The sequence below is a fragment of the Sycon ciliatum genome, chromosome 8, assembly GCF_964019385.1.
Source record: "Sycon ciliatum chromosome 8, ocSycCili1.1, whole genome shotgun sequence".
Lineage (NCBI taxonomy): Eukaryota > Metazoa > Porifera > Calcarea > Leucosolenida > Sycettidae > Sycon > Sycon ciliatum.
Window position 1 is genome coordinate 28,300,142 of NC_088650.1, and position 26,466 is coordinate 28,326,607.

At 50.2% G+C, this 26,466-nt stretch overlaps 3 protein-coding genes across 5 annotated transcripts in view; 2 read left to right on the forward strand and 1 right to left on the reverse strand.

Annotated features, from left to right (window-relative positions):
• Positions 1 to 3,566: 3,566 nt before the first annotated feature.
• LOC135823677 (uncharacterized) lies at positions 3,567 to 4,664 on the reverse strand. The gene has a single exon (XM_065336526.1). It carries the CDS (start codon positions 4,662 to 4,664, stop codon positions 3,567 to 3,569), a length of 1,098 nt encoding a protein of 365 aa, XP_065192598.1.
• Positions 4,665 to 10,303: 5,639 nt separating this feature from the next.
• Positions 10,304 to 13,329, forward strand: LOC135823678 (uncharacterized protein DDB_G0271670-like). The gene has a single exon (XM_065336527.1). The coding sequence runs from the start codon at positions 10,304 to 10,306 to the stop codon at positions 11,711 to 11,713; it is 1,410 nt and encodes a 469-aa protein (XP_065192599.1). The 3' UTR covers positions 11,714 to 13,329.
• A 12,587-nt stretch (positions 13,330 to 25,916) lies between these two features.
• Positions 25,917 to 26,466, forward strand: part of LOC135822592 (mucin-17-like) — a 25,942-nt gene continuing 25,392 nt past the window's right edge. For all 3 annotated transcript variants that reach the window (XM_065335394.1, XM_065335397.1, XM_065335398.1), the window contains exon 1: positions 25,917 to 26,263. In XM_065335394.1, coding sequence (XP_065191466.1) covers positions 26,200 to 26,263 — 64 coding nt within the window. In that variant the 5' untranslated portion in view covers positions 25,917 to 26,199. The remainder of the gene's footprint in view (positions 26,264 to 26,466) is intronic.

The following is a 26,466-nucleotide window of genomic DNA, read 5'->3' on the forward strand; positions in this document are numbered from 1 at the left end:
GTCACCCAGTTTCGGTGGAAGTGCGCGAGTTCGATTGGGATTCAAGTAGGAAGGAAGCGTCTCAGCTTCCTCGGACCAAGACCATTCGACTCAGCACCCCGAAGACTACAACTGGTGAAATTTTAATTTTTGCCTTAACTTCCCCTTTAATCTATCTGTATCCACACTACTTACCAACGCATATGGCCGATTGGTTTGCAGGCTTGCCTGCGAATCATGAGGTCCCGAGTTCGAGACCCACGCTGGTAGCAGGGAGCGTGTAAAGACTTTTTACGTGAGTAAAGACTTTTTATGCGTGGTGAACTGCGCCGACACCCACGGTCAACTGGGTACTCACAGCTCGGAGTGAGGGTAACAAGGATGCAGTTTACAGGGTTATGGGCCGTTACACGCCCGATTGGTTGAGAGACTCACCTACTCTCCCCTGACTCACTTGTGAGGTCTGCATTCGCCACTAAGGTGTGCAAGGCATAGGCATAGTGGTGGCCTGCGGAAGCGAAGGCTAGTTTGTGGGTTTCTGAACATTCAAGCGATGCCAACGCGAATCCCGCGAATTATTATTATTATTATCCACACTACTCCTCACCGGTGACTTCAATACCCATAACTCGAGCTGGTTGGCTGGTGATCGGACAACCCCGGTGGGTCAGTGCCTTGAAACCGCCTTCAGGTGCTTCGGATTAGAGCAACTGGTCAACTTCCCTACGCACTGGAGCCCAAGTGGCCGGTCATCTTGCTTGGACCTCATCGTCACAAATTCACCCCAGCAGTTCCTCTCCGTTGATTCAGCCGCACTGGGTAGCTCTGACCACGTGCAGCTCATCTGTCGAGTCCGTCTCCCTGTAGCGTCCAAAACTCCAAAACTCCAACCCTACAACATCACTTCCTCCCAACATCTACCCCTACACCCCCCAGGTTACAATTTCAAGTTGGTGCCACGTTGCGTATGGGATGACCTGAATGCTGAACTTACTTGTGTCCACTGGAAATGTCACCTCCGCAGCTTGCACGTGGATGACGCTCTTTCGTCTTCCCACTCTATTCTTTTAACCATGCTAACAGGGCCATGGAGAAGCACCTCGGGTACTTCTCCCGGCGTCCACTCTCCCCCTCATGCCGACGTTTAGGTCAGCCACCTTGGGTTGATGCCCCCCTCCATGCCGCCATTAAGGCAAAGCACGATTTCTACAGTGTGTGTAAGAAATACCCAACCTAGCTAAATATGCATGTATACCGATCTCAACGGAACTTGGTGAAGAGTCTGACTCGATCGAAATACCGGGGATACGTTCCGTCCGTACAAGCTACGCTGCAGGACAAAAACCGCCCGTCACTGTTTCAGTTCGTGAACAAATTAAAAAATCATAAAGTATCTCGTGACATCCCGACACTCATCATTAGTTCTACGCAGCAGGGTACTACCTCTTCAGCTAAAGCCACTGCATTGAACTCTCAGTTCGCCTCAGTGGCCGTGCCTGATGACCCTTCTCTACCCATTCCCCCATTGCCGAAGAGTCGGGTGAGGTTGACCGCCTCACATCTGTCTTTACTACGACTGCTGCCATCCGACGTTACATTCGAAAGCTCCCGTCTGACAAGGCGCCGGGCCCAGACGGCATCACTAATCTGGTATTAAAGTCCCTTGCGCCCTCAATATCATACCCCTTATGTCTGATTTTCAACCTATCATTCCGCACTGGTCATTTTCCCTCTGCATGGAAAACAGCTAATGTTATACCGATCTACAAGAAAGGGTCCCGCCACGAAGCATCAAACTACCGTCCGATATTTCTACAAGTACTGTCCTCTGTTTCCAAACTCTGTGAGCGCGTTTTCTACGACCAATTGTACTGTCATGTCTCGTCACGTTTGAGTTCAGTTCAGTCCGGATTTCGCAGAGGCGATTCTACCACCCTCCAGCTGACGCGCCTGGTGCAATTAGTGTGTCGACATCGGGAATATTATTATTATTATTATTACAAACAAGGCCGGTCCTGGAAGCTCGAGGTAGAGTGCTCAATGTACGAATGTACAGAGCAGTATACACACACAACAGAGGCGAAAGGCTGTGTTAGCTGTAACTTAAAGTTTCACGCATCGAGCGATCATCGGACAGCAGCATTCACTATCGAATTCTCTACGAGCAGGCCTAGATATTTTGATGCTAGTGTGGAAGTTAGTGCATATGTGCGAAGTGAAGACGTGGCATTGGGACAATGGTATTGAGTTGTTTTGTGAGAGTTAACGGATAAAGGTGAGAATAGAGGCGATAACAGGGCAGTGTTACCGAGTCATTAAAGGCGATAGCGACGGTAGCGCAAGACCACAGCAAGAGTGAAGAGGGATACAACAACCACATGAGCACGACGAGGCATGAGAGGATGGAAAAAAGCACGGAGCTGTCCAAGTGCATATGGAAGCTCAAGCGGAAGAACACTCCGCACTCTGTGAAATGGGCCGTCGTCACCAAGGCCCAGGCCTACTCGAACGCGACCAAGCGGTGTCCCCTATGCCTTGCTGAGAAACTGGAGATCCTGGAAGCAGACAAAACGGTCAACATCAACAAAAGGTCGGAGTTGGTGTCGAAATGCAGACACGAGAACAAGTATTACTTGTCCAGATTCTCACCATCAGTTACGTGAGTTTTTCGACATGGCGCAACCTGCACCAGGTTTGGCGCCATGGTGCTTTCTCTCTCCCTCTTCACTCTTGCTGTGGTCTTGCGCTACCGTCGCTATCGCCTTTAATGACTCGGTAACACTGCCCTGTTATCGCCTCTATTCTCACCTTTATCCGTTAACTCTCACAAAACAACTCAATACCATTGTCCCAATGCCACGTCTTCACTTCGCACATATGCACTAACTTCCACACTAGCATCAAAATATCTAGGCCTGCTCGTAGAGAATTCGATAGTGAATGCTGCTGTCCGATGATCGCTCGATGCGTGAAACTTTAAGTTACAGCTAACACAGCCTTTCGCCTCTGTTGTGTGTGTATTATTATTATTATTATTCTCGTATCCGTCCCGAATGGGACTCACGACGGCAGAATTAACTGTGAGCATGTGTGTGTGAGAGTGGGAGAACGAAATGAAAAAGAAAAGAAGAGTCTTGTAATAAAGGTCAAATTTAAGAAGAGCAGTACTAGACTAAATGGCTGAGCAGATGTTACTCCATTGTTTTCTGTCGCGGGCATAGGTGCCAAGATCACGAAGGCAGCTGGGCTTAAAAATGCAGATAGGTGGACATCGGGATGGTGGAGATCTAGTCGGGATCTGCTTTTTCGATCTTGCCAAGGCCTTCGATACCGTCTGGCACCGGGGGCTTTTGGCCAAGCTTCGTGGATCATTTACTGTAGACGGCAATCCCCTGCTATGGCTAACATCTTACCTAACTGGGCGAACGCAGTACATCACGGTACATGGGACGTCCTCGGCCGACACAACAGTATTATCCGGAGTTCCCCAGGGTTCCATCCTCGGCCCCCTTCTTTTTATTTTATACGTCAATGATCTGCCCGCAGCTGCCCCGGGCACATCACTGTTCGCAGACGACACAACGCTCCTACGGGCATCTCCTAACATCACTGGCCTGATGAGTAAGTTCCTTAGAGCACTCTTTCAATACCCGAGATGGAATGCTGTCAGGTCCAGATGCCTTGGATGGGACTAGCCTTGCAAGATGCCGCCGGACTGAAGCTTCTCGGAAATGGACGTGCTCTAATGGCTCGTGGGTCGGGATGGTCACCGCAGGAAGGTCATTGATAGTCAGTTCTCGGTCACCCAAGCTGCACTTCGAGGAGAAATGCTGTGCCAGGCACTCAGCCTTCTCTGCTGAGGTGTGGAACTCCTTGCCATGGTTGTCGACTAGCAAAGGAACATCAGCGGAGTTGCGCGTAGCGCCAGTGGCTTTCTTCATGTTTGTCCACCACTGTTTATCACTAAGTGACTGGCAGCTGAGTGTGTGGCGCAGTCGATTGACGCTAGACATATGGGCGCTCTGCTGTGTGTGAACAGCTCGGTTGACAGAAGCAATGAAGGAGGTCTTCAGGTCATCCCGGTGCGGGTTCTGCCTCCACTTCTTCCACTGCTTCTCCTTTGCCTCTTCAGCAATGGTGCACTCTGGAGTCCACCAGTGAGGGTCAGAGGAAGGAGTGGTGAAGAATTTGGTGGGGATGTACTGGTCCATGCCTTGCAGGATGGCCGAGGTTAATCGCTCGCAATACAGAGTGGGATCGTCTGACATTATCGACTGCCAGCCGTGACCGCGGTAAAACGCCCGGAGTCTCTTCCAGTCAGCACTATCGTATTTCCACACCTTGCGGGAGGTTGTTGGATCGCGGCGGGCGGAAACTGCTTGGAAGTTGCATATCACAACGGCATGGTCGGACCTGCCGAGGGGGGAAAGCACGTTGGTTGATACTGGGGTAGTGAAGTCGGAAAGAACTAAGTCTAACGTATTTTCACCGCGTGTTGGATGGTGTACATGCTGGTCGAGGTGGTGGGTTGCACACAACACTTCCAAAGCTTCCCCAGCCACAGTTGTCTTTGTGCTGCGAAGCCACTCCTCGTTGTGGACATTGAAATCCCCAGCCAAGATTATGATGGTGCCAAGGCGGCGAGCACCCTCAAGGGCACCATCTAGATGGTCAATCAGGGACATATCTGACTCGGCACATGACCCTGGGCGGTAGACGGCACCGATAATGACTCGGCTCTCGCATTGTGTGGAGACAGACGTCCACAGAACCTCGTGCGCTGAACATTCCAGGTGGGAGAGGTGCGTGAAGGAGAGCTCGGACTAAGCCCAGATGGCGACACCACCCCCGTTCTCGTTACGGTCCTTTCGAGCAACAGTGTATCCAGGCAGTGAGATATCCGAGTCCAGAGTGCCATTTCCTAACTTAGTCTCTGTGACAATAGCGATGTCGACATCGTTCTGGGAAACTGTATGCTGCAGGTTACTCATCTTGTTTGTGATACTGAACGCATTTGTCACAAGGATCCGAAGGGATGGAGCCGGACCTGCTGATACACTTGGTAATGCAGGTAGAGGGGTGGGAGTGTTCAGCAATGACATATTAACAGTAGAAATTAGCATGAAAAACAAACAAAAAACGTTGTGAGTGCATAGAGAAACAATGATTGCATGGTCTACTTACGCCAGCCGGGCTTCCGGCTAGGGGGCTTTCTGCTTGAGAAACTTGCAACTTCTTTTTGTCTTGCCCGGAACGTTTGTACTCCGGTGATATGGATTGCCTCTGGCGTTTGGATGCTTTTAAAGCGTCAGCAATTAACAGCTCGGTTCGCTCGACATCAGAAGAAGGAGCAGGGGCGTCGTCGTCATTGTCATCGTCGTCCCCCTCCTCCTCAGTGCTGCTGCTGTTATTAGGGATACCTGGTGCCTCCGACGTGGTTTCGTTGCTCATTCCGCCAGTGCCGGTGGCCCTGCTGTGTGGACTCTCTTCCTCATGGTTTTCTTTTGTGCCTCCCTGTTGTGTGGTGTCGGATGTGGAAGCACAGGGTGGGGACTTCATTGCCGCTTCTTGAGCCGAAGTCCCAATGGCTGAGTGGTGCTGAGTGAGCCCATGCGAGCCCACGTGTTTTTCAGGTGGGGACTGGTGAGAAGTGGAAGAAGTGGGAGCTTGCACTCCCTGCAAGGCACTAGAGTAGGTGAGTGTGCTCGGTGCAGATGTGTGCGTACCAGTTGTGTTAGAGGTGTCCTGCGCGATGTTTGTGCGAGTTCATGGTCAGCCTAGACACCAAAACCCAGTCATACCAGACTAACAGACATGTGAAAATACGAAAATCACCTCTGCGTACACTGAAAATCAAAGACTTCCAAGACACAGCTGCCCGGAAGATGTCTAAGCAGCACCAGCAAACAATGAATAGCTCGTCACGTGTGTCTTTAGATGATTACACTGAAAACTGGCAGAGTGCAGTTAGTGACACCCTGGACGAACACTGCCCTGTTAGATCGGTGCACAGCAAGAAAAGACACGCCCCGGCTCCGTGGGTGGACGATGAGCAGCCAAGAAGCCTTTCCAACGCAAACGAGCACACCGTTCAATGCTCAGACACCCAGACCAGCCAGAACTCCTGCAAAGGTTCAGAGCTCTTCGCAGGCAATGCAAACTCCTGACTAAGAAGAAACGGCCTACTTACTTCCAGCAATAACTAGTTCACCACAGAGGTCACCCAAGAGAGCAATGCTCGGAGTATCATGAACAGTCTACTCGACAGAGTTAAAATCCACCACGAACCTGCTGCCAAGTTTCTGCCATCACAGCGACATTTGCGAACATTGTTAACAATGCATCAATAACTGACAGTCAGCCACTCACGCCCTATGGTCCTCTACCAGAGTACTCCTTAGCACAGCTCACGCTAGTTACTGTACCACACGTGCAACTGTGCATCCGGAGAATGAAAAGCCGCAAAGCTACAGGACCAGACAACATCCCGGTTTCGGCATACAAGCTGATCAGTGATGAGATTGCTCCATCACTAGCCAAACTGTTCTCAATGTCTCTTACATCTGGAGAATTCCCAACACCAATAAACTCCCCAATGTTTGACCTATCCACAAACGTGGCGACACGTCGATCTCGTCTAACTACAGACCAGTGTCACTGCTAGTCTGTTACCTCTGCCTCACGAACAATTCGCCTGCCGTAGGGGCTACTCATATGAAGGCTTACAAGGGGCAGTATGTAGTAGCCGCCTTCCTTTCAGGCATTTGACACCGTCGATCACAGAATTCTACTCCAGTAGCTACTAGACTAGAGATCGGTGTCGGCGGTACAGCACTACAATGCTTCCACAGCTACCTCACTAACAGAAGCCAACGTGTTGTACCCAAGGAACAGCAAGGTGAAACGTACAGCAGCAACAGAGGTCCTTGGTCCATCCCTGTTCACCCTTTCCGTGCGTGAGGAAACTCCCTTCTGTGCTCGAACACTGTACGGCTCGGCTCTGACGATGTCTCCTTGTACAGAGCTGGAACAGCAAGTTATGCAAGGAGCTAGAGGAAGACATTGGAAAAATGCATCAATTCTTGGCGGAAAGAGGTCTTGTATTGAACCTGAACCCCTCCAAAACCCCGTTCGCGGTGTTCAGGTCAAACTCAAAGCTTCTGGACCCCGGTGTCCAACTCCACCTCTGTGCCCTCAACATCGCTCCCAGCGCACACGTTCGCTACCTGGGTGTAGTTCGGTTCTACCTAACCTTGAACCTTCCAAGTTGAAAGGCTGTGGGTTTGCACACTGGGGATGTGTTAGAGCAAGGTCTTAGGTCGTTGAATGTTTCAGTAGCCTGTCACAGTGTCAGTTTTGTGCCCTGTAACGGCACGTTCTGACTGCTTAATACAGTCGTTGATATTTGCTTCATATCTCGTTCTCATGTGTTTTCTTTTTTCTATTTTACATTAAATTTTAATATTGGCTCATTATCCGAGTTCAATTTTATTATCCAAAATCGACTTTTGTTGTCTGGCCATGTCTGCATCAATATAACTATATTCTTTATTGCACTTATTTGCTTTCACCTCTCACCACGCAGACTCTTCGAACACCTTGATACATTCGAAATACTGTATAATAGCATTTCCCCAGTTTGTCGTGTTTTACTTCACAAAGTAGGTAACCAACGCATATGGCCGATTGGTTTGCAGGCCTGCCTGCGAATCATGAGGTCCCGAGTTCAAGACCCGCGCTGGTAGCAGGGAGCGTGTAAAAAGACTTTTTACGCGTGTTGAACTGCGCCGACACCCACGGTCAACTGGGTACTCACAGCTCGGAGTGAGAATAACAAGGATGCAGTTTACAGGGTTATGGGCCGTTACACGCCCGATTGGTTGAGAGACTAACCTCCTCTCCCCCCCCCCCCCTGACTCACTTGTGAGGTCTGCATTCGCCACTAAGGTTAACAGGCATAGTGGTGGCCTGCGGATGCGAAGGCTAGTTTGTGTGTTTCTGGACATTCAAGCGATGCCGACGCGGATCCCGCGAATATTATTATATTATTAAGTAGGTAAAATCAAGTTCGGTGGACCGGCGGATTCTGCTCGAAAAGGTGGCAGATTATGCTCGAAAAGCAGTAAAATTGGCAGAACCATACAAACCTTATGACGGGCAATTCCTCGAATTCTGCTCCATTTCTTTATCCACATACCAAACATGCATGAAACGTACCAGAAAAAGTACCGAATTCTGCCAATTTTTCTGCCGGCAGAATCCGCTGGACCCTATCGCATTCCCTGTGCCTCTTGACACAAGCACTGAAAGATGGAGCTGATTGGCTTACAGCTTTGAAATTCAGTTTTCTTCACATGGGATGATAATAAATACATATGGAGAGTCGGGTTGCAATCTCCTACTGTGGGCGACTGAGGTCGGTAGCAACTCTGAACGCACATCAATGAGCATCCGAGTAGAGTATTCACTGCGGTTGGCGCCTCGTGTATCACAGATGCACAGCTTCGACTCGCCATAGGCATAGCCCTCCCAGCTACCGATGACAGCTTGAGGACAACAGCATTGATAACTTCAATTTATGGTCGGCAATAAGAGAGATTCAGAATGCTGAGGACGAAGTGGACTATAGTTTTCAACAGACAAGCAGTGAAAAATGCAGCAAACACCAAACAAGATCCAGGGTGGAAATGAACAAAAATATGTATAACTACTTGGTGTGATAAGATGAAACTACTACGTACTACATGATTGTCCTGCATGCACGATGACAATCAGAAACAAGAAATTTAACAATGTGCATATTGTGTGGTGTCGCAGATAACTAGCACTGCATGAAGTACAATGCCATGGATGTGAAAGCGAGCAGCAGCAACATGTGAATACATGGCGGCAGCAGTACAGCTCGAAAATTTAATGCGGCCGAAATGTGTTTCAGTCTTGGGAGGCCGAAATTTGAATGGGCCGAAAATCTGTAGACTTACAAACATGACGTAATTGCTGTCTTAGTCATTTTTGTTTTATTCCCTGTATTTTAAAGAGCCCATGAAGGGGAGGGAACGAAAACGCTCGGTTCTAATATTTCCTAGTGTTCATTTTCACTGGTGTGGATTGCGCAGATGCATGCACTACATCTCTAGTTGTTTTTCGTTGCGCAGTGCATCGTCACACACAAACTCCCGCACACGCTCTCAAGTTTCTAAAGCCCTTACTATTCCCCCTGCTTCAAATCGGTATGGTCTTTTTTCTCTTAGTTTTCTAGGCTCAGATCGTTGGAACTCTCTACCTGCTGACATTCGCCTTTGCACATCTGTTTCTCGCTTCCGTTACCTTGTATTGGCACATTTAGGGTACCCTGTAAGAAGGCCTTAGGCCTGTGGGGATTGCCCTATCAAAAATTTAATAATAATAATACATTGAAGAATGGAACAAACAAGCAAACAAATACTGGATGACAACATAATTATTGTAACTACACAGCTCTATTCACGCGACTTTGCAGACAAAGTTGCTAAAGTAGCTTTTGTGTTCGTACGAGCTCGTACAATACGTGTGAACTCCGCACTACTGTGCACCATGCCAATCAATAGCCATGGTTAGCATTTTACCGTTCACGCTAACTTCGACCGTACGTCGGCCTGTACAGATTTGTGTGTGTTTTCAAGTCACTGTTTGGCATTAATAATTTTCCGTTTCTGACACAAAGATCGACTTATATAACCTAACACGGGTTCAAAACCAGTATTAGATAAACCTTGTATATGATTCAAATGGTCCGCAGGGACCGGGGCTCTACCAACCGCGGAAGGTTGTAGTAAGGTCACTGTTTGAATATTTCCACCTTGTTTCATGCTGTCAATCTAACACTATGAAAGGTCAACTTGTGACGTAACCCTAGTTGGAATCTTACAGTTTCGTTCTCCCGCTAAACAGAGCTTTCTATCGTCGAAAGGTACCAAACCGACGGTATTTTGGGTGTTGGGTACGAGGACCGTTGGATTTAGCGCAAACGGTGAAATGCTAACCATGTCTACACACACAAAAAACGGTACTGGCCGACCGTCGAAAATAGCGTGAACGGAAAAATGCTAACCATGTCTAATTGTGTCATGCACGCACGGACACACGTCGCCTTTCTCTCCTCCTAGAATACACCAGTTTGTCACATTCCAGTTCGTCTACTGGTGTCAGTGCAGCAAGTGGTTATTAGTTACCGCAATGGAACCGGCCAATATCAGTACTTCTCTTCCTATTCCTAGTATTATACGTGCTCGTGTGCGTGTGCGTGTTCACCTGTCTGGTTGTAGTTGTACAACTTGTAGTTAACATGGAGCCGAAGGAGACTGGCTCCGACTCTAGTGCAGCCGTTCAGACATCAGCTGCTAGTACCTCCAGTACCAGCAGCAACACTGGCACTGACGGCAGCGACAGCGGCCACACACCGCCACCTGCGAAGCCGCATTTTCACCACAAGCAGGCCAGGCCCAAGACCAGCAGCTGGACCACCCTCAGCGCCATTAGCTCTTCATCGTTAAGCAGTGGCAGTAGCAGCAGCGGCAGCGCTAGTGATGCCAGTGGCAGCAGCAGCGCTAGTGATGCCAGTGGCAGCAGCAGCAGCGGCAGCGCTAGTGATGCCAGTGGCAGCAGCAGCAGCGCTAGTGATGCCAGCGGCAGCAGCAGCAGCAGCGCTAGTGATGCCAGTGGCAGCAGCAGCAGCGGCAGCGCTAGTGATGCCAGTGGCAGCAGCAGCAGCGCTAGTGATGTCAGCGGCAGCAGCAGCAGCGCTAGTGATGTCAGCGGCAGCAGCAGCAGCAGCAGCGCTAGTGATGCCAGTGGCAGCAGCAGCAGCGGCAGCGCTAGTGATGCCAGTGGCAGCAGCAGCAGCGCTAGTGATGTCAGCGGCAGCAGCAGCAGCAGCAGCGCTAGTGATGCCAGTGGCAGCAGCAGCAGCAGCAGCGCTAGTGATGCCAGTGGCAGCAGTAGTGGTAGCAGCGGTAGCAGCAGTAGTAGTGGCAGCAGCGACACCAGCAGCAGTGCCAGTAGTAGCTCGCCAGCCAGCTCCTCTGAGGATGAGGCCGGAAAGGCGGCAGCATCCCTGAGTTCGGCTACTGCCAGCACAAGCACATTTGGTAGCAGTAGCACCAGCGCCAGCATGTCTACATCCGACACACTTCAGTCCAGAAGTGTATCATCCAGCTCCAATACCGGCAATACCGGCAATACCGGCATGTCACACACTTCAAAAAAACGTCGCAGGACTGAGACGTCGTCCATTCGAAGCACCTTTGAGTTATCTGCTACCGACGATGCTCCGGCGCCAGCGGCAAAGCGTGTCCGCATGGCACCCACCGTATCACCAGCAACAGCAGCGGCGGCAGCATTGGCGGCGGTGGAAGCTTTGTTGGTGGCGGAAGAATTGGTGGCGGCGGAAGCATTGGTGCCGGCGGAAGCATTGGCGGCGGAAGCATCGGCGGCGGAAGCATCGGCGGCGGCCTGGGGTGACCAGGCCATGGATTGCACGCCAGTACGGTGCCAGACCGGGCGCAAACGCCGCAGTCGGTTGGGCGGCACGGTGCTGGAGAAGTTGCTGAATTCTGATAGCAATGGCAATGATGGGGATGATGAAAATGAAGATGAGGATGATGAAAATGACGATGAGGAGGAGGAAGAGGAGCAGAATGGGGAGGGTAGTGATTCAACATCTGCTTCACCATGCGATGCCGACTCTGAGATGTAGCTACTCGACAGTCTATAGACACTGCTCCAGTGGACAGTAATGATCTGCCACTGGTGTGTGTGTGTGTGTGTGTGTGTGTGTGTGTGTGTGTGCGTGCGTGTGCGTGCGTGTGTGTAAATGTGTGTGTGTGTGCATGTGTGTTGCAGGCATGTTAGTGTTGAGAACTGCACAAACGCCTGCCATGCACCCTGGTCGTCTTGTCACCGGTCACACAATGTAAATCTAGAAACCAAATCTTGCTGCAACTGGCACCTGTGGGTGCGCTCTGTAAATTCAAGGCTATCAATTTACCCACCAGTGAGCCATTTTGGTGCAGTGCTGGACCGCATGCAGTCACATGCTATGGCCGAGAGTTCAGGGAAGGACGTGCCCGAGGAAATACAGGACAGCGATGCATTGCTACGTTTCTTGGCTAGGCGGCGGGCGATTCGGAAGGAGTTGGAATGCCAGCAGTGTGAATGCTCTGCAAACCTGCAGCAAAATTAATCCAGCTGCGTCGGCAGCTATCGCTGGGAGTCGCCTGAGTACAGGTGTTGGTGGTCCGTGTGAACTGGATCAAGCCTTTTGAAGAATTCAAGAAGTGCCATGGAGATTGTGTCCAGTTTCTACTCCCTCCTTGGCTTGCGAACGCCGCTAAAAAACTAGTTCGTCTCGACACTAGAGGTCATCCGATATACGAGACTTTCTAAAGTGGGTGCTGGCAACGAGCTGTAACTGGCTAGAAAGTGGTTTACGACTTGGTGATGCTTATCCAATGTTTGTGGATATTTGCGTGCCGGATGAGCCCGGATCTGCGATCTGTATAGCCGTCGAGGGAACTACTCGATTGGCAGTGGCACAGGCAGCACATTCAGTGGCCTCTTTGCATAAGTTTTTGGGGAAAATGGTCTGCCCCAGGAGCCGAGATATTTTCAAACATTCCTCCATCGCCAGTTCTCTCATCAGAAGCCCTACACGTGCCTATGTACGTGTGAATGTGGGGAACCAACCTTCAGTATCAGCAAAGTTCAAAGAACACTTTGATGCCATTGCCAGTTTTGTCGACGACCTTTACGAAACCCACACACAAGACTTCTAGAATTGAAAACAAAAGGACTGGACTTTGGTGATTCCGCTAAAGTTCAGTCGTTGGAACAGTGCTTCACAAAATTTGCAAACAAGAGCCCTATCAGCTATAGCCTAGGCCTACTGAATGCTTCCTCAGCTGTGTGCGTGACAAAGCCCCATACCCAACCTAACCGGTAACTGGTGAATTGGTTTAGTTGAAAATGTCAGATGTTTTTTTATCGTGTATCCATGCACCTAGTTACCCATATTGTACACAAAAAAACGCTGGCAATCGTTTCGATCACTTGTCTTTCTTTGTGTGGGATTAGCATCATTCCCTCATTGTTGATGACCTGAGGTGTAACATGGTCATAAACGTTTAGCTCGCACTAACAGCTACATGTACATAATATACACACGACATAAAGTGCTGTACTTTCGTTTCACTACAGTTTTGTTTTGTTGAGTTTTGTTTGTGATTGACCCGTGTATTGTTAACCGGCTTTGTCTCCATGGATGCTGTAATATTGGCTCGTCTTCAGCTTGAAACACACACTCCTCTCCTTCTCCTTTCTTCGTTTTGCGAATGATTTCATCGAAATAATGGGGACAAGTCTGAGGGCCGCAGATGCTAAGCGAAGTCCTGTCCGCTGAGCAGCCAATCAGCTGGCTCCATTCCATGGCAACGGGTCATGTGACGTGGGAGATTCTTCTTCCAGAGATCTCTTAGTCTTACTCTTCCGATGATGGTCTCGCCAGTCAGCGTGGTCAGTGTAGTGGTTCAACAAGCACGCCAGCAGGCGTGAGGCCAAAAACATACTCGAACTTGGGACTTCCGTGTGGCGCGCTGCTTGCTCTTGGATTAAGATCCAGCCACACCAGGATACGATCCTCGCCATGAATTCTGACATGTTCTCGGCTGAACACATTTACTTCACACGAGGGAAACTTGAAATTCCAGGCTTTCACGGCACCCTGCTTCACCCATCCCTGCGTGCAGACTACTTCATGTAGAGACTGCCAGCTAGCTCGCCTCTTGTACGGGGGAAAGCAACACAATGAATGCAATGCTCGAAAATGTAATGAAAGCAAAATACACAATGCAACCTGAATGAGGAACTTCCGCGCAGCAACGGTCAAACGGCACTTGGCGAACTTGGCTGTATCAAAAGCAACTGGACCGGATGGCATCTCTGCTCGTGTGCTCAAGATGTGCTCATCTGAACTTGCAGACCCACTGGCAAAGCTCTTCGCCCTCTGCTTCTTAGCCGGTGTGCAACCTGGGGCATGGAAACTTGCCCATGTAGTCCCAGTTCACAAACGGTCCTCCAGATCTTTGGCATCTAACTACCGACCAATATCACTGCTAACGATCATGTCGAAAGTCATGGAGGGCATTGTAAACACGCAACTGGTTAACTACCTAGAGAAGCATGAGGTGTTGCCAAACAGCCAGTTTGGATTCCGACGTGGTAGAGGAACCGCAGATATCTTAACGGCTCTCCAACATGAATGGGTCCACACCATAAGTACTGGCGGTTGTGTCCAGGTCCTCGCCGTGGATATTGCCGGTGCGTTTGACCGGGTATCGCACACAGGAGTGCTGTACAAAGCAAAGCAGGCCGGCGTCGACGGACGCCTGCTTGTATGGCTACAGGACTACCTCACCAACCGAAACACCCGCGTTGTGGTTGGAGGCCAGACGTCAGATGCTCAACCCATCCAGGCTGGTGTCCCCCAAGGCAGCATCCTAGGACCCAGCCTCTTCCTTCTATACACCTGTGACATTGAACAATGTTTAACTCCAGGAACGCAGCTGAGCAGCTTTGCAGACGACACCACACTCTACAGCTTAGTACAGCCAACTGACGATCTCCAACAGTCCACCGCCTCCCTCCAAGGGTCCCTCAACAGTCTTGAGGAGTGGGGCCGCAAGTGGCGTATCTGTTTTGAGCCAGCCAAGACACAGCGCATGACTCTACATCGCAAGCACGTTCCCCCCCTGCACTCCACCAGTCACCTTTGGAGGTGAAGCACTCCAGGAGACAGATACCCTGAAGCTGCTGGGAGTCATGCTCGACCCTACTCTCTCCTACAGAGCGCACACTCGCAGTGTTGCACTGCGCGCCTCCCAAAGGCTGGGTTTCCTACGAAAGGCAGCACCCATCCTGGACGACCATGGTCGAGTGACGGTCTACAAGGGATTCGTGCGACCCCTACTTGAATATGCCCCACTGGCCTGGTCGAGCGCAGCCGCAACTAACATGGCCCAGCTGGACAAGGTTCAGCAACGTGCCCTGCATTTCCTGGGACCTGGAACCATCCTCCAAAGTCTTCAGCTTCGTCGGATGGTGGCAGCCCTGTCATACTTGTTCAAGCTGCACTACATTCCAGGGCCTCCCCAGGTAAAGGCCATGCTGCCACCAACCAAGCCCCCTGCCGTAGCTAGCATGTGCACACGGCAAAAACGTCAGACGCACCATGCCTTTCAGCTGAAGTGGACACCCCCTCGCACAGCCCCTGACTACCTCCTGCGATCCTTCCCCTTCTTCGCCATCACACCCTGGAACAACCTGCCTGCGGACCTCCTGCTTCACGAGCCTCATTCAAGACGCCTCCAAACCTTCAAGGTCAACGTATGTAAGGATCTAATCCGAAAGAGATGGCTGTGGTCCACACAGTATCTGTGACGATGATATTGAGATTTGAGACCCATTTAGTATTTACCTCTCTACTACTACTTGCTTGTTATGATTATTGTTCTCTTTCTTCATTTTCCCTCCTGGTTTAGTCATTACACGTATTTATAATTATTATTTGGTGCAATACTAGCGCCCCTTTCTCGCACCAAATTATTATTTTTGCTACCTGACCATGCACCCCCCCCCCCCCTCTTTTTTTCGATGCCAGGTTGCAACGCTAACGCCGAGACCCCTGGTCGGTCGAGTTGCTCCCTGTACATCGGCACGTCGTCCCTACATCCCCTGTGTCTTGTCTTGTGTTTGTCTCCACATGTCTCTTTGTAGGGCTGTGTTCCCAATAAAAATAAAAAATAAAAAAATAAAAACCTGAATTGGTCACGGTGAAACTCGATATAATACAATGTAGACCACAAGAAAAATGTGGGCACAAGTTTTGCGATCGAGTCCACCAACTAAACCAGATTTTGAACGGTCAGACGTGCACAATCTAGCACAAAACTGACAAGGAGTACTGAGACATTCCACGGCATGAAAAAGTCATATAATTATATATATTTTCACCTCTGATAATATTGAGCCTCCCAAATTAGTTGGGTGGTTGTTGCTTTGCGTTTTCGAATTGTGGTTTGACCGTTCTGTCTGGTCTTGCCGTCCCGTTATTGTCGCAAGCAAGCCTACCATGACGCCTTGGAATCATGTGTAGCTTGTGCTCGGCTCGGTGGCGCTTACCTTCCCCCCTTTTGGAATTATCACTAATATCCATGAACCTTCCAAGTTGGAAGGCCGTTGGTTAGGGCTGTCGAGCAGTGCTCTAGCTGACTTTCATGCCGTGGTATGTCACTGTACTCCTTGTCAGTTTTGTGCTAGATTGTGCACGTCTGACTGTTCAAAATTCTGGTTTAGTTGGTGGACTCGATCGCATATTATTATTATTATTATTAGACACAATCTCATAGCACGTGACAAGCATAGCTAATGCAGGGACAGAATCCCCTGAGACAAGGGCGTTGAGCCAGCCACGGCAATAGTAAGCTAGGAAAACAAAGCAAATATGAATTTAAAAAGCAGAAAATGAATGGAAAATTGCAAAGAAAAACGATTAACGGAAGTGAGCACTATCAAAATTCGTGCATCATCCAGATATTCGAGAATGTTCTTCGATGATAATTATTGCGTCTAGTTCAGTTGTGATAGTAGATCTTTAAACTGACCAATAGAAGAACAAGTTTTCAGACCGTATGGTAATGATAACCAATGAGAGTAGCCGGAAAACAAAGGGGACTTTAGATACTGATCATACTGGGCTGACTTAACAAGAGGCAGGATGAGCGCGTTACGGGTTGAGCTTGTCGAAAACCAATTGTACTTCATCATGTGTGAAGGGGTTTTATGAAGAAATATTTTATGAACCAGTGTACAGAGATGGTGCTTATGACGAACGGAGAGAGGAGAAGTGTGTGCAAGTCGATAAAGGGCATCCGAAGGAAAACATCGATCCTTGTTGTAAAGAATTTTAAGTATAAATCTATGGTGGACTTCTAATTGGCTCAGAGTTGTGTCAGAAAGGCCACACCAAGCGGTATCGCAATAGTCGAATATAGGGAGAATATAGCACTGATAAAATAATAGTTTACACTGGATGGGCAAATGAGTGCAATGTGGTTGTAGTACCCCTAATGCTGAACTGGTTCGCTTGCATACACAGTTGACATGTGCAGCCCAAGAGAGTTTGCAGTCAAACATCACACCTAGATGTTTGTGCTGAGTAACAACACGGACACGGATAGGCATAGTCGAGTCAGGGAAGTATAATGGTTGATCAGGAGGGGATGAATAAATATACATGGCTTCTGTCTTGTCTAAATTGGGCTGGAGTTTCCACGTTTGCATCCACATGACAGTGCTGTTGATGCGATGCTGCATGGTAAGGAGTAATTGTGCAGGGGAGGAATCAGAACAGATAAGGCCAGTGTCATCCGCATACAAACTAACATCGGGGACAACTGAAGGTAGGTCATTAACGTAAAGCAAGAATAACAAAGGACCCAGAATGGAACCTTGGGGCATAACTTGTGCCCACATTTTTTCATGTAACAATATTTTCCTTAGCTCACCATCTGAGTTTGTAGAACACAAGAACTGAGCAACGAACGCAAGTGGGCAATTTGGATGATGAGAACTAACAATTCCGGAGTCACACAGTAGAATACCTCTGCAACAAAACAAACAAAGGACGCAAAAAATGATAGCCCAACATCATCATAAAGATTGTCAGAACCTTCCTTCTATCATTGCCAGCAGATGCAAAGCGTTTATGGGCTTTTAATATTATGCCGATCTCTTGCTCCTCTGATGCACATAACTGCCACTTAAAGCAGGGCAAAGGACAGGCGACACCTAACATATGCCATCACTTGACTATACGGCTTACCATCACGCTGCGCCAACATTCCACATAGCCGCTTAAGGAACCGCACACACTCTGGGGACGCACAGCCGGCCGAGGTGGAAACAAGTGGAGTGAAGTGTCCACGGTCGACATGTACAATCCGCTCGTTGTACTGCAGTTTCTTCTGCCTCTCATGCTGGAGTAACAAGTCAGTGATGGGCTTCTTGGCATAAGAAGCCGCATCCGAGTGAAATAGTCGAACATCTAGGAAGGTGTTCTGTGCCTGAGTCTAGAACCCACGTCCGATCGGGCATCACTGGCAGTGTTGGTGCTGGCTGCTGTGAATATCTCCCCTTCTATCGGAGCCAGGAAAGGCTCAACTCCAACATCAGGGCACAGCTCCGTTATCAGGTCGGCAATCCAGTCCCGCACTTCATTGTCCGGCATTGTCGGAAAGCCTCCGGTTGGACAGCACATCTCGTGGGCTGCGGTGAAATCAGCTCCACATGCACACCTTAATGGGACGTCAGCCAAAGGCCATCCGTATCTCAGCGCAACTGCATCCCTGAAATCACCCGTGCACAGGCTATAACCATGCTCACGCAATGGCAGAGTGTTCAGCCAGCTTGAAACACACTGGCCAGAAAGGTGTTACAATTGTCAAGCCGCGGGTGGAGCAAGGGTCTCCCTCACCTGGAAAGACTGCATATCGTCCTTTCTGATACGCACAGATGCAGCAGCAGGGGCTAGGGGAACCTCACCACCATGCCATAAGGCCGTTGCGTGTGCATTTTGCCTTCTTGATCTTTTTTTATTCCATGGCTCTGCTTTCGCCCGTTTTGCCGAGTCAACAATACATGTAGTATAATACAGTCCAGGGAGATTGATCCATTACTTTGGCATTAGGCATTAGATGAGTTGTTCTCGTTCAAGATAGCATCCACCTGCTCAGCTGTGATGACTCGGGAGGTCTCTAGAGCACCACTGGCCATTCGCACCAGCGACGGTATGGCCAGACCACCTAACCGGGTCGGAAGCTGCATGATAGACAATTCTTTCAGCATCCGAAAATGCCTCTCTACCCGTGATGTGATGGAGAGTAGCCATGGTAACAGTGTATTGTAGATGACTTCATCCTAGCTCAGTCACCGGGAATTTGCACGGTACAAAACAGACACCTGTACATCCATCTCCCCCAGAGACCATGCATGTGTTAGCGCCGCATAGGCTGCATATGGCTCCGTCTCGGCCATATCCGATAGCTTCTTCACCTCGGCGGCCCTCTACGAGACTCGCTGTCGCACACGGTCGGCCACCGCCGCCTCCCCCCCCCCCCAAACTCACCAACAAAATGAACCCAAGTAAGTACTTGGCTGCACCTGTGACAATACGTATGCCAGTACTGTATCTGCGAACATACGAGACGCTTCCTCCTCGTTTTCGGGCTTGACAAGGAGAAGAGTCTTGTCAGGATTGGTGTTGTAGCCATACTGCTTGCCCTGGACTTGAATGTCGTCCCACCACCTACTGTAACGCGTGGAAACCAACTGCCCTGCCGCGCCAGAATCATCCGCATACCAAATCTGCCGTACTGACATGTCGGTGTGGGTAACCTGCAGGGGCTTTACCAAAGGCAGAGTTGCAAGAGAATAACACACCATGCCGGGCAAGGGGTCGCCCTGTGTCGTTCCCTCATCCGAAGACATTTCACCGCCGCCAGAAACAAACAGTCTAGCAGGAGAATTGTAGGAATTTGTTAAAATTTTCGCAAGGGGCGGACACAAGCACATTGTAGTGAATATTGTGTAATGCGGTAGGTTGCACTTTTTGAAGCTCCCGTAAATCTTTCTTGGTAGAGCCCAGCCGGCATCAGGCCGGACTGGAGGTAGTTTCCGTAGGGTAGCAGTAAGTGTTTCTAGTAGTGCTCGTAGAAATTGGTGACCTCCGCCATGCCTGGGGCCACCACGAGAACAAACACTCGCGCGACTGCCCTGAGTGACGAAGAGCTGAGGCTGATGGCGTCGTTGCCGGGAATTGAGTTATCTGTAGTAGAAATCCTGAAAATATTGGCCGCACTTGTCTCGGAATCGGCTGATCGGGAGACGCGCCTAAACAAACGGGTTGACGAGCTGTCAAGGCAGCTCAAAGATGTGAACGAAGAGTTAGTGTCTCTCCGAGAATCCGCCATTGCCTTGCGAAAAGCTACCCCAAGGCCAGTTCAAACACAGCAAGGTACGGGTGCGGGTCAACCTTCGCGTAGGCGTACCAAAGCAGGCAGTAGTGCGGGTACAGCAGGTACTCGAAAGCACGACACCACGATGTCCCGTAGCGTCTCCAGCAACATTTCCCGTAGCGGTGACGAGTGTGAAGAGGATGGCAGCGTCCCCTGCAACATCTCCCGTAGCAGTGACGAGTGTGACGGGGATGGCGACCAAGATGCAACCTGTGTAGACGAAGACAGATTCCAACCAGTCCAGAACTCAAAGCGGAGTAAGAAGCAGTGCGTGCTCCAGGTGATCGCAGATGACAGCTGGAAGATGGTGTCGTCAGAGCCTCCCAGGGCGAAGAAAGCTGTGCTGTACGTTGGCAACCTAGGCGACCAATGCACCGAGGAACGCCTCAGGGAGTTTGTGCAACACAGAGCAGCTGCGGTTGGGACATCTGCGGATGTGCACGATTGCAGTATGCACGAATCAGCAACGGGCAAAATCTCAGCGAGACTGACAGTTGACGCTGCAACAGTTTCTACAATAACCGCTGCAAACTTCTGGCCCCGGCCACTTTATGCCAGGCAATGGCGTTTCAAAGAAAGCAGTGGAGCACGCCATGATAATTCTAGCCCACCTGCCAAAACTGATGACATCACCAAGTCTGACCCTCCTCCTCAGAACAATGATAGTCTCCCACCTGCCGACCCTCTCCTGAGCAATGACCAGTAAGACGTTGAAATTGCTGGTTACGAATGCCTTTGGTATCCGTTCAAAGTTTGGCGAATTTCAACATACCCTTCTGGCATCTGATGCAGATATTGCTGTAGTCACAGAAACCAAGCTGACCCTGGATAAGATGACGCAAGCCGAAGTGACTCTTCCTGGGTACTCCCCTCCAGTAAGACGAGACCGAACACCACAGGGTGGAGGCGTGGCTGTGTGGGTGAAATCCCACCTAGCTTTTCAAGAACTGGAAGCTGTTCCAACCCTTGACCAAGAAGTTGTATGGCTTTCTATCCGCATAAGACCTGGCCGCAAAGTTGTCTTGTGTGCTGCCTACCGCCCAGGGTCTCTTCCTGGCAACGATATCAGTATGGTAGATTACTTGGACCAGACCATTGACGTTGCCCGGGTGGATGCACAGCACCTCATCATCGCTGGCGATTTCAATGCGCACAACACTGCCTGGCTGGGCAGCAGTAGAACAACTCCAGCTGGGGAGAAACTGGAGGACCTCTGCGCACTACATCACCTCCAGCAGCATGTGATGGAGCCTACTCGTGGAAATGCCCTCCTCGACCTCATCATGAGTGACCTGGGCAACCCGACGGTCCGGCTCGGCCCCCCAATTGGTAGATCTGACCACGCCACCATCTTGGCAGAATTCAAGACAGAACTATGTCGAGAGCCCAAGACGGCCAGAACAGTCTGGCAATATGGCCGCGCTGACTGGGACAGACTAAACCACCACCTTAGGAGTGTGGACTGGGATGCCCTCATGTCTGAGGATGCAAACAGCAGCTGCACCAATATTACCTCTGCCATCATAGATGGAATGAACCAGTTTATCCCATCCCAACTTCTCTGTACTCGGCCCTCTGATCCCGCTTGGTGGACGCCAGCTTGCAGCAAGGCCGTGAAGGCGAAACAGAGTGCCTGGAAGTCCCTCAAGAGACGACCAGACTCGCCCCAATGTCAAGCTAACTATACTCTCGCTGTCCACCGGTCTTCTGATTGCCTACGTGATGCCCAGAATCACCATCTAGCAATAGTCCGTGCACGACTCCAGACCGGCAGCCTTCGAGATAAACAGTGGTGGTCAACCATCAAGCAGTCCATCGGAACCTCCCGAAATAGCTCCATCCCGATTCTTGTCGACCCTGCTGGCAAAGAGCATGCCACGAACATCGAGAAAGCAAACTGCCTCGGTCACTACTTCGCGGAGAAATGTAGCCTTGGTGCCAATGACCTGCCAGACACACCTCTGCCCCCTATTCGCCAACGCACAGGCAATAGGCTGAAGACCGTACACTTCCGCCCTGCCACAGTCCAGCGAGCTCTCAAGAACCTGGACGCTTCAAAAGCAACTGGCCCTGACGGCATTCCGGCGCAAGTGCTCAGGAAGTCAGCGCAGTCACTCGCCAGCCCTCTGGCAAAGCTATTCACCCAGTGCTTCCGGGACGGGGTGCAACCTGCATCCTGGAAGATCGCGAACGTTGTCCCTATTTTCAAGAAAGGCTCCAAGTCTACCCCGAAGAACTACCGTCCGATTTCCCTCCTCTCTATACTCTCTAAGGTGATGGAGGCCATCATCAATCGCAGCATCACTAACTTCCTGGAAAGCAATCAGGTCCTCTCCGGACGGCAATTCGGGTTCCGACGCGGCCTGGGCACGACTGATCTTCTCCTCTCACTTCAGCATGAGTGGAGTCGGACGTCCAATGCTGGGGGTGTGACCCGAGTCCTTGCTGTCGACGTGGCCGGCGCATTTGACAAAGTGTCGCACCGCGGTGTAGTTCACAAGGCCAGATGCCTTGGGCTGACTGGCCACCTGCTCTCATGGTTGAAAAACTACCTAGAGAGCCGCCAGATCCGGGCCGTAGTTGGTGGACAAACATCAGCCACACACGCCATCCGAGCAGGTGTGCCTCAAGGAAGCATCCTGGGGCCCACTCTCTTCTTGATCTACATTAATGACGCTGAGGACCACCTTCCCCAATCGACCAGCCTTGCCACGTACGCAGACGACACAACGCTTTACAAGTGTATCCGGTATCTCGGCAACCTCGCAGCTGACTGTGATGATCTCCAGACCGCCGTCAATGCCCTTGCTGCCTGGGGTGCGACCTGGCGAGTGACATTCGAGCCCGCCAAGTCATACCTACTCCACGTCAGCCACCACCGTCGGCCCTGGGACTGCCCTCCGGTCACATTCCAAGGTGAAATGGTTCCTGAAACCCAGTGCCTGAAGCTACTTGGGATAGCCTTCGACAGTCAACTGACATTCTGCCAGCAGATTCGACAGTCAGCCCTGCGCGCCACACAGCGACTGGGCTTCCTGAAGAAGGCCTCAGCAGTGCTTGACCCTGGCTGCCGTCTCACGGTCTACAACGGCTTTGTTCGCCCAGTCTTAGAGCATGGCATGCTAGTCTGGATGGGTGCTTCTCAGACGGTGCTGGCCCAACTCGATGCTGTACAGCGGAGAGCCCTGCATCTGATCGGCGAAGGCGCATATCTGCCAAGCCTCGAACTCCGGCGCAAAGTGGCTGCTCTCTGCTATCTCTACAAAATCCACTACCTGACAGGCCCACAGATGCTAACCCGAATGCTGCCCCCCTCCCAAGCAGTACCAGACCACGACCAACATCCTGCCAACACCAGGCAGCAGGCGCGGGTGGCGGCCGGCCACCGCTACCAGCTGCAGTCTGATATCCCAGCCAATTCTCGCAACAATGTCCGCCGGTCGTTCCCTGAAGGAGTGCTGGACACCTGGAACCAGTTGCCTCGCCAACACCTCCTGGATCAGCCCGACCAGAAGAGGTTGCAGTCCTTCAAGTGCAGCGTCCACCGATTCCTGCGCTCGAGCCACTGGGACTGGGCGACCGACCGGCTGTAGGGACTCGGCGTGGTGGTTTTCTGGACGTTACTGTGAGAGAGTGAGTCTGTGCACAAATATTATGTATGATTACGCGTCTGCGTGAATGTGCACGTGTGTGTCTGTGTGTACGTGTGTGTGTGTGTGTGTGTGTGTGTGTGTGTGTGTGTGTGTGTGTGTGTGGTGTGTGTGTGGTGTGGTGTGTGTATGTGTGTGCGTGTGTGTGTGTGTGTGTGTGTGTGTGTGTGTGTGTGTGTGTGGTGTGTATGTGTGTGTGCGTGCGTGCGAGCATGTGTGTGTGTGTGCGCGCGCGTGTGTGTGTGTGGGGGTGGGTGCACATGGTTGGTATGTGGTGTTTATGTGAGCGTATGATAATAATCTCTTCAATAAAATTAATATCTTTATTTCAAGATTACCCAAGGCCGGTGAACGCCCTATCAGGTTGATCTCCTATTTGAACATGCGCATATGTGTGTGTGTATGATGTGCCCTAGCTCACTTTTAATTATTATATTATTATGTTATACACGTAGATCATGTCCATGATGCCTTTCCTCTGCGCAGGTCCACCGCACTATTGTTTTTAAGATTAACATCATTATTACTTCTGCATATGCATTACATACTATGATCATGCTGGCTTCATCCCTTATCTCCTAAGCTACCCCCCCCCCCCCCGGTGCGTCTGCCCAGTGTTGACTCCGAGACCCACGGTCGGACGAGCTGCCCAGGCCTCACCACCACTGCCGTTTCCGTGCTGCCTTCTCGATACATACGTATGTACACTGTATATCATGTGCACATTCACATGTCTGAAGGTTTGTGGTTTTTCAATAAAAAAAAAAAAAAAAAAAAATGCCTATTCAAACAATTAGAAGCATTGCGCGCATCAACTAAAAGAATCGCATCTGTGCATTGATCGTCATAAAGCTACTGCAGAGCATGTACAGCCGCCTCTATGCCCGCAGGAAGACCCGAGCATTTCTGAATGAAACCGCACGCTTCCTGAACTTCGTGGCTTGCAACTCTCAAAACCGCCTTTGTGACGATGCGGCGCAACACCTCACCCGCTCCAACTGGCCGTAGAGATCTACGCCCGGCATCTCTTGTCAAGGGTCACAAGGCGGCAAGCCAGGAATGCGGAAAGCTCCTCCGTTCGCAGCCCCACGCAGGAAACCACATCACCGAGTCTGCGCACTTTTTCTCGGTGCACAACTCCACAAGGTCGAGACGATTGAGTCTTGAGATGTGCGAGTCCCCGAACCGTGTCGCATGTGAATCATGTGATTGTGAGATCTTCGCACGATGCCAATACAGACTAGCTAGGCGTGATTAGTACTATTGCCAGTATTGGAACTGTATTGGCTTCAGTCGAAAGTGGCGGACCCGCTCGCCTCACATTCTTCACGCATAATCTCGCCACCCACTTGACTTGCTAGATTTACCGCTGATCATGGTAGTAATCATGGTAATTGGTATCAGCCTAGCAGGGGATACCTGGGGCAAACAGCACAGGTCACAGCTTACGACGGACAGCGCCCATGGCCCAGGACACGACCGGAAATAGAAGTTCGCAGGAATATATGCCACATTTCACTCGCATCGTAGATCTACCATCGCCTTCACTCAGTCTGCACTATACTTAGTACAGTCCGTATCGCCTATAAGGTTGGCGGCTATAGTAATATACCGGATATAGTGATCAATTTCTCAAATTCATTTTCATTCGCCATAACTAAGTATTCACAGTTATCGCGTATAGTAATAATCGTCTATAGTAATATATCGCCTATAGTGATCAAATTCATATTTCAAAAGACGTCTATTACACTATTCTGCATCGGTTATAGTGATTGATGTAAAATCAAGCGATGTCAGAGGAGAACGGGGTGTTACTTCTTCGTGAAGAACTTGTCCAGTGAGTGTTGTTTGGTGAGTTTTGCTTGTACAAGTTGCCAAAATATGCCTCCATCATGAGGAAATCCTGATTTTGTGTGTCAGGAGCTACAGCCAGCTACATGACATTGTACATGTATGTAGTGTGTATGTGCACGGCGCGCTGAGTCGTTTGACACCCCACTCGCATACATTGCATGCAGTATCGGTCATAGTAATATATCGCTTATAGTGATAAAATGCTCAAAATCAAACACCAACGCTATAGGCGATACTGACTGTACTTGCAGGCACGATCCGAACAGCGATTTCTGACCAGCTGTTTCCGACCAGCTATTTCCCTTGCTGAAAAGGTGTTGACCCCGAGGCGGTCACAAACCCGCGTGCCTGCACCAAAATGAATCTCACGATTTCTTTTATCAACCTGGCTACCTTGTTGCTTGGGCTTAGTTTGGATGTCACCGTCAGCGAGTGGTTACGTTTCCATGCCTCGCGGAGCATGTCGCCGGAAGGTCATTCGACATTAGTTCACACCGAATGCAAGATTTGAGCTAAATGATTGCATTATTGGTCCAACTCAAATTCTGTTTCCTTCCACCACCGCAAAGTGTCATCTTCAGTCTACTGGTATAAACATTTCAGTCGCTATGGAGAGTGCGTGGGTTCTAATCACGGCACTTTGCATCGCTGCAGCTCCCGAAAATAGTGACGGTAAGAAATTTGTAGTGAATTTATTTTCTTGACACGACCATGCAAGTCGCTCTGCCGCAAACTGTCCGAATTGAATTCCACAATTATAACAATGATAAGGACGTTCATCATGAGCAATGGATACGTGCATACAGGCTTGACAACTCGATACTGCTTTACTAGTCCAGTGCATGAAGGAGCTTTTAGTGTTCCACTATAGCTTA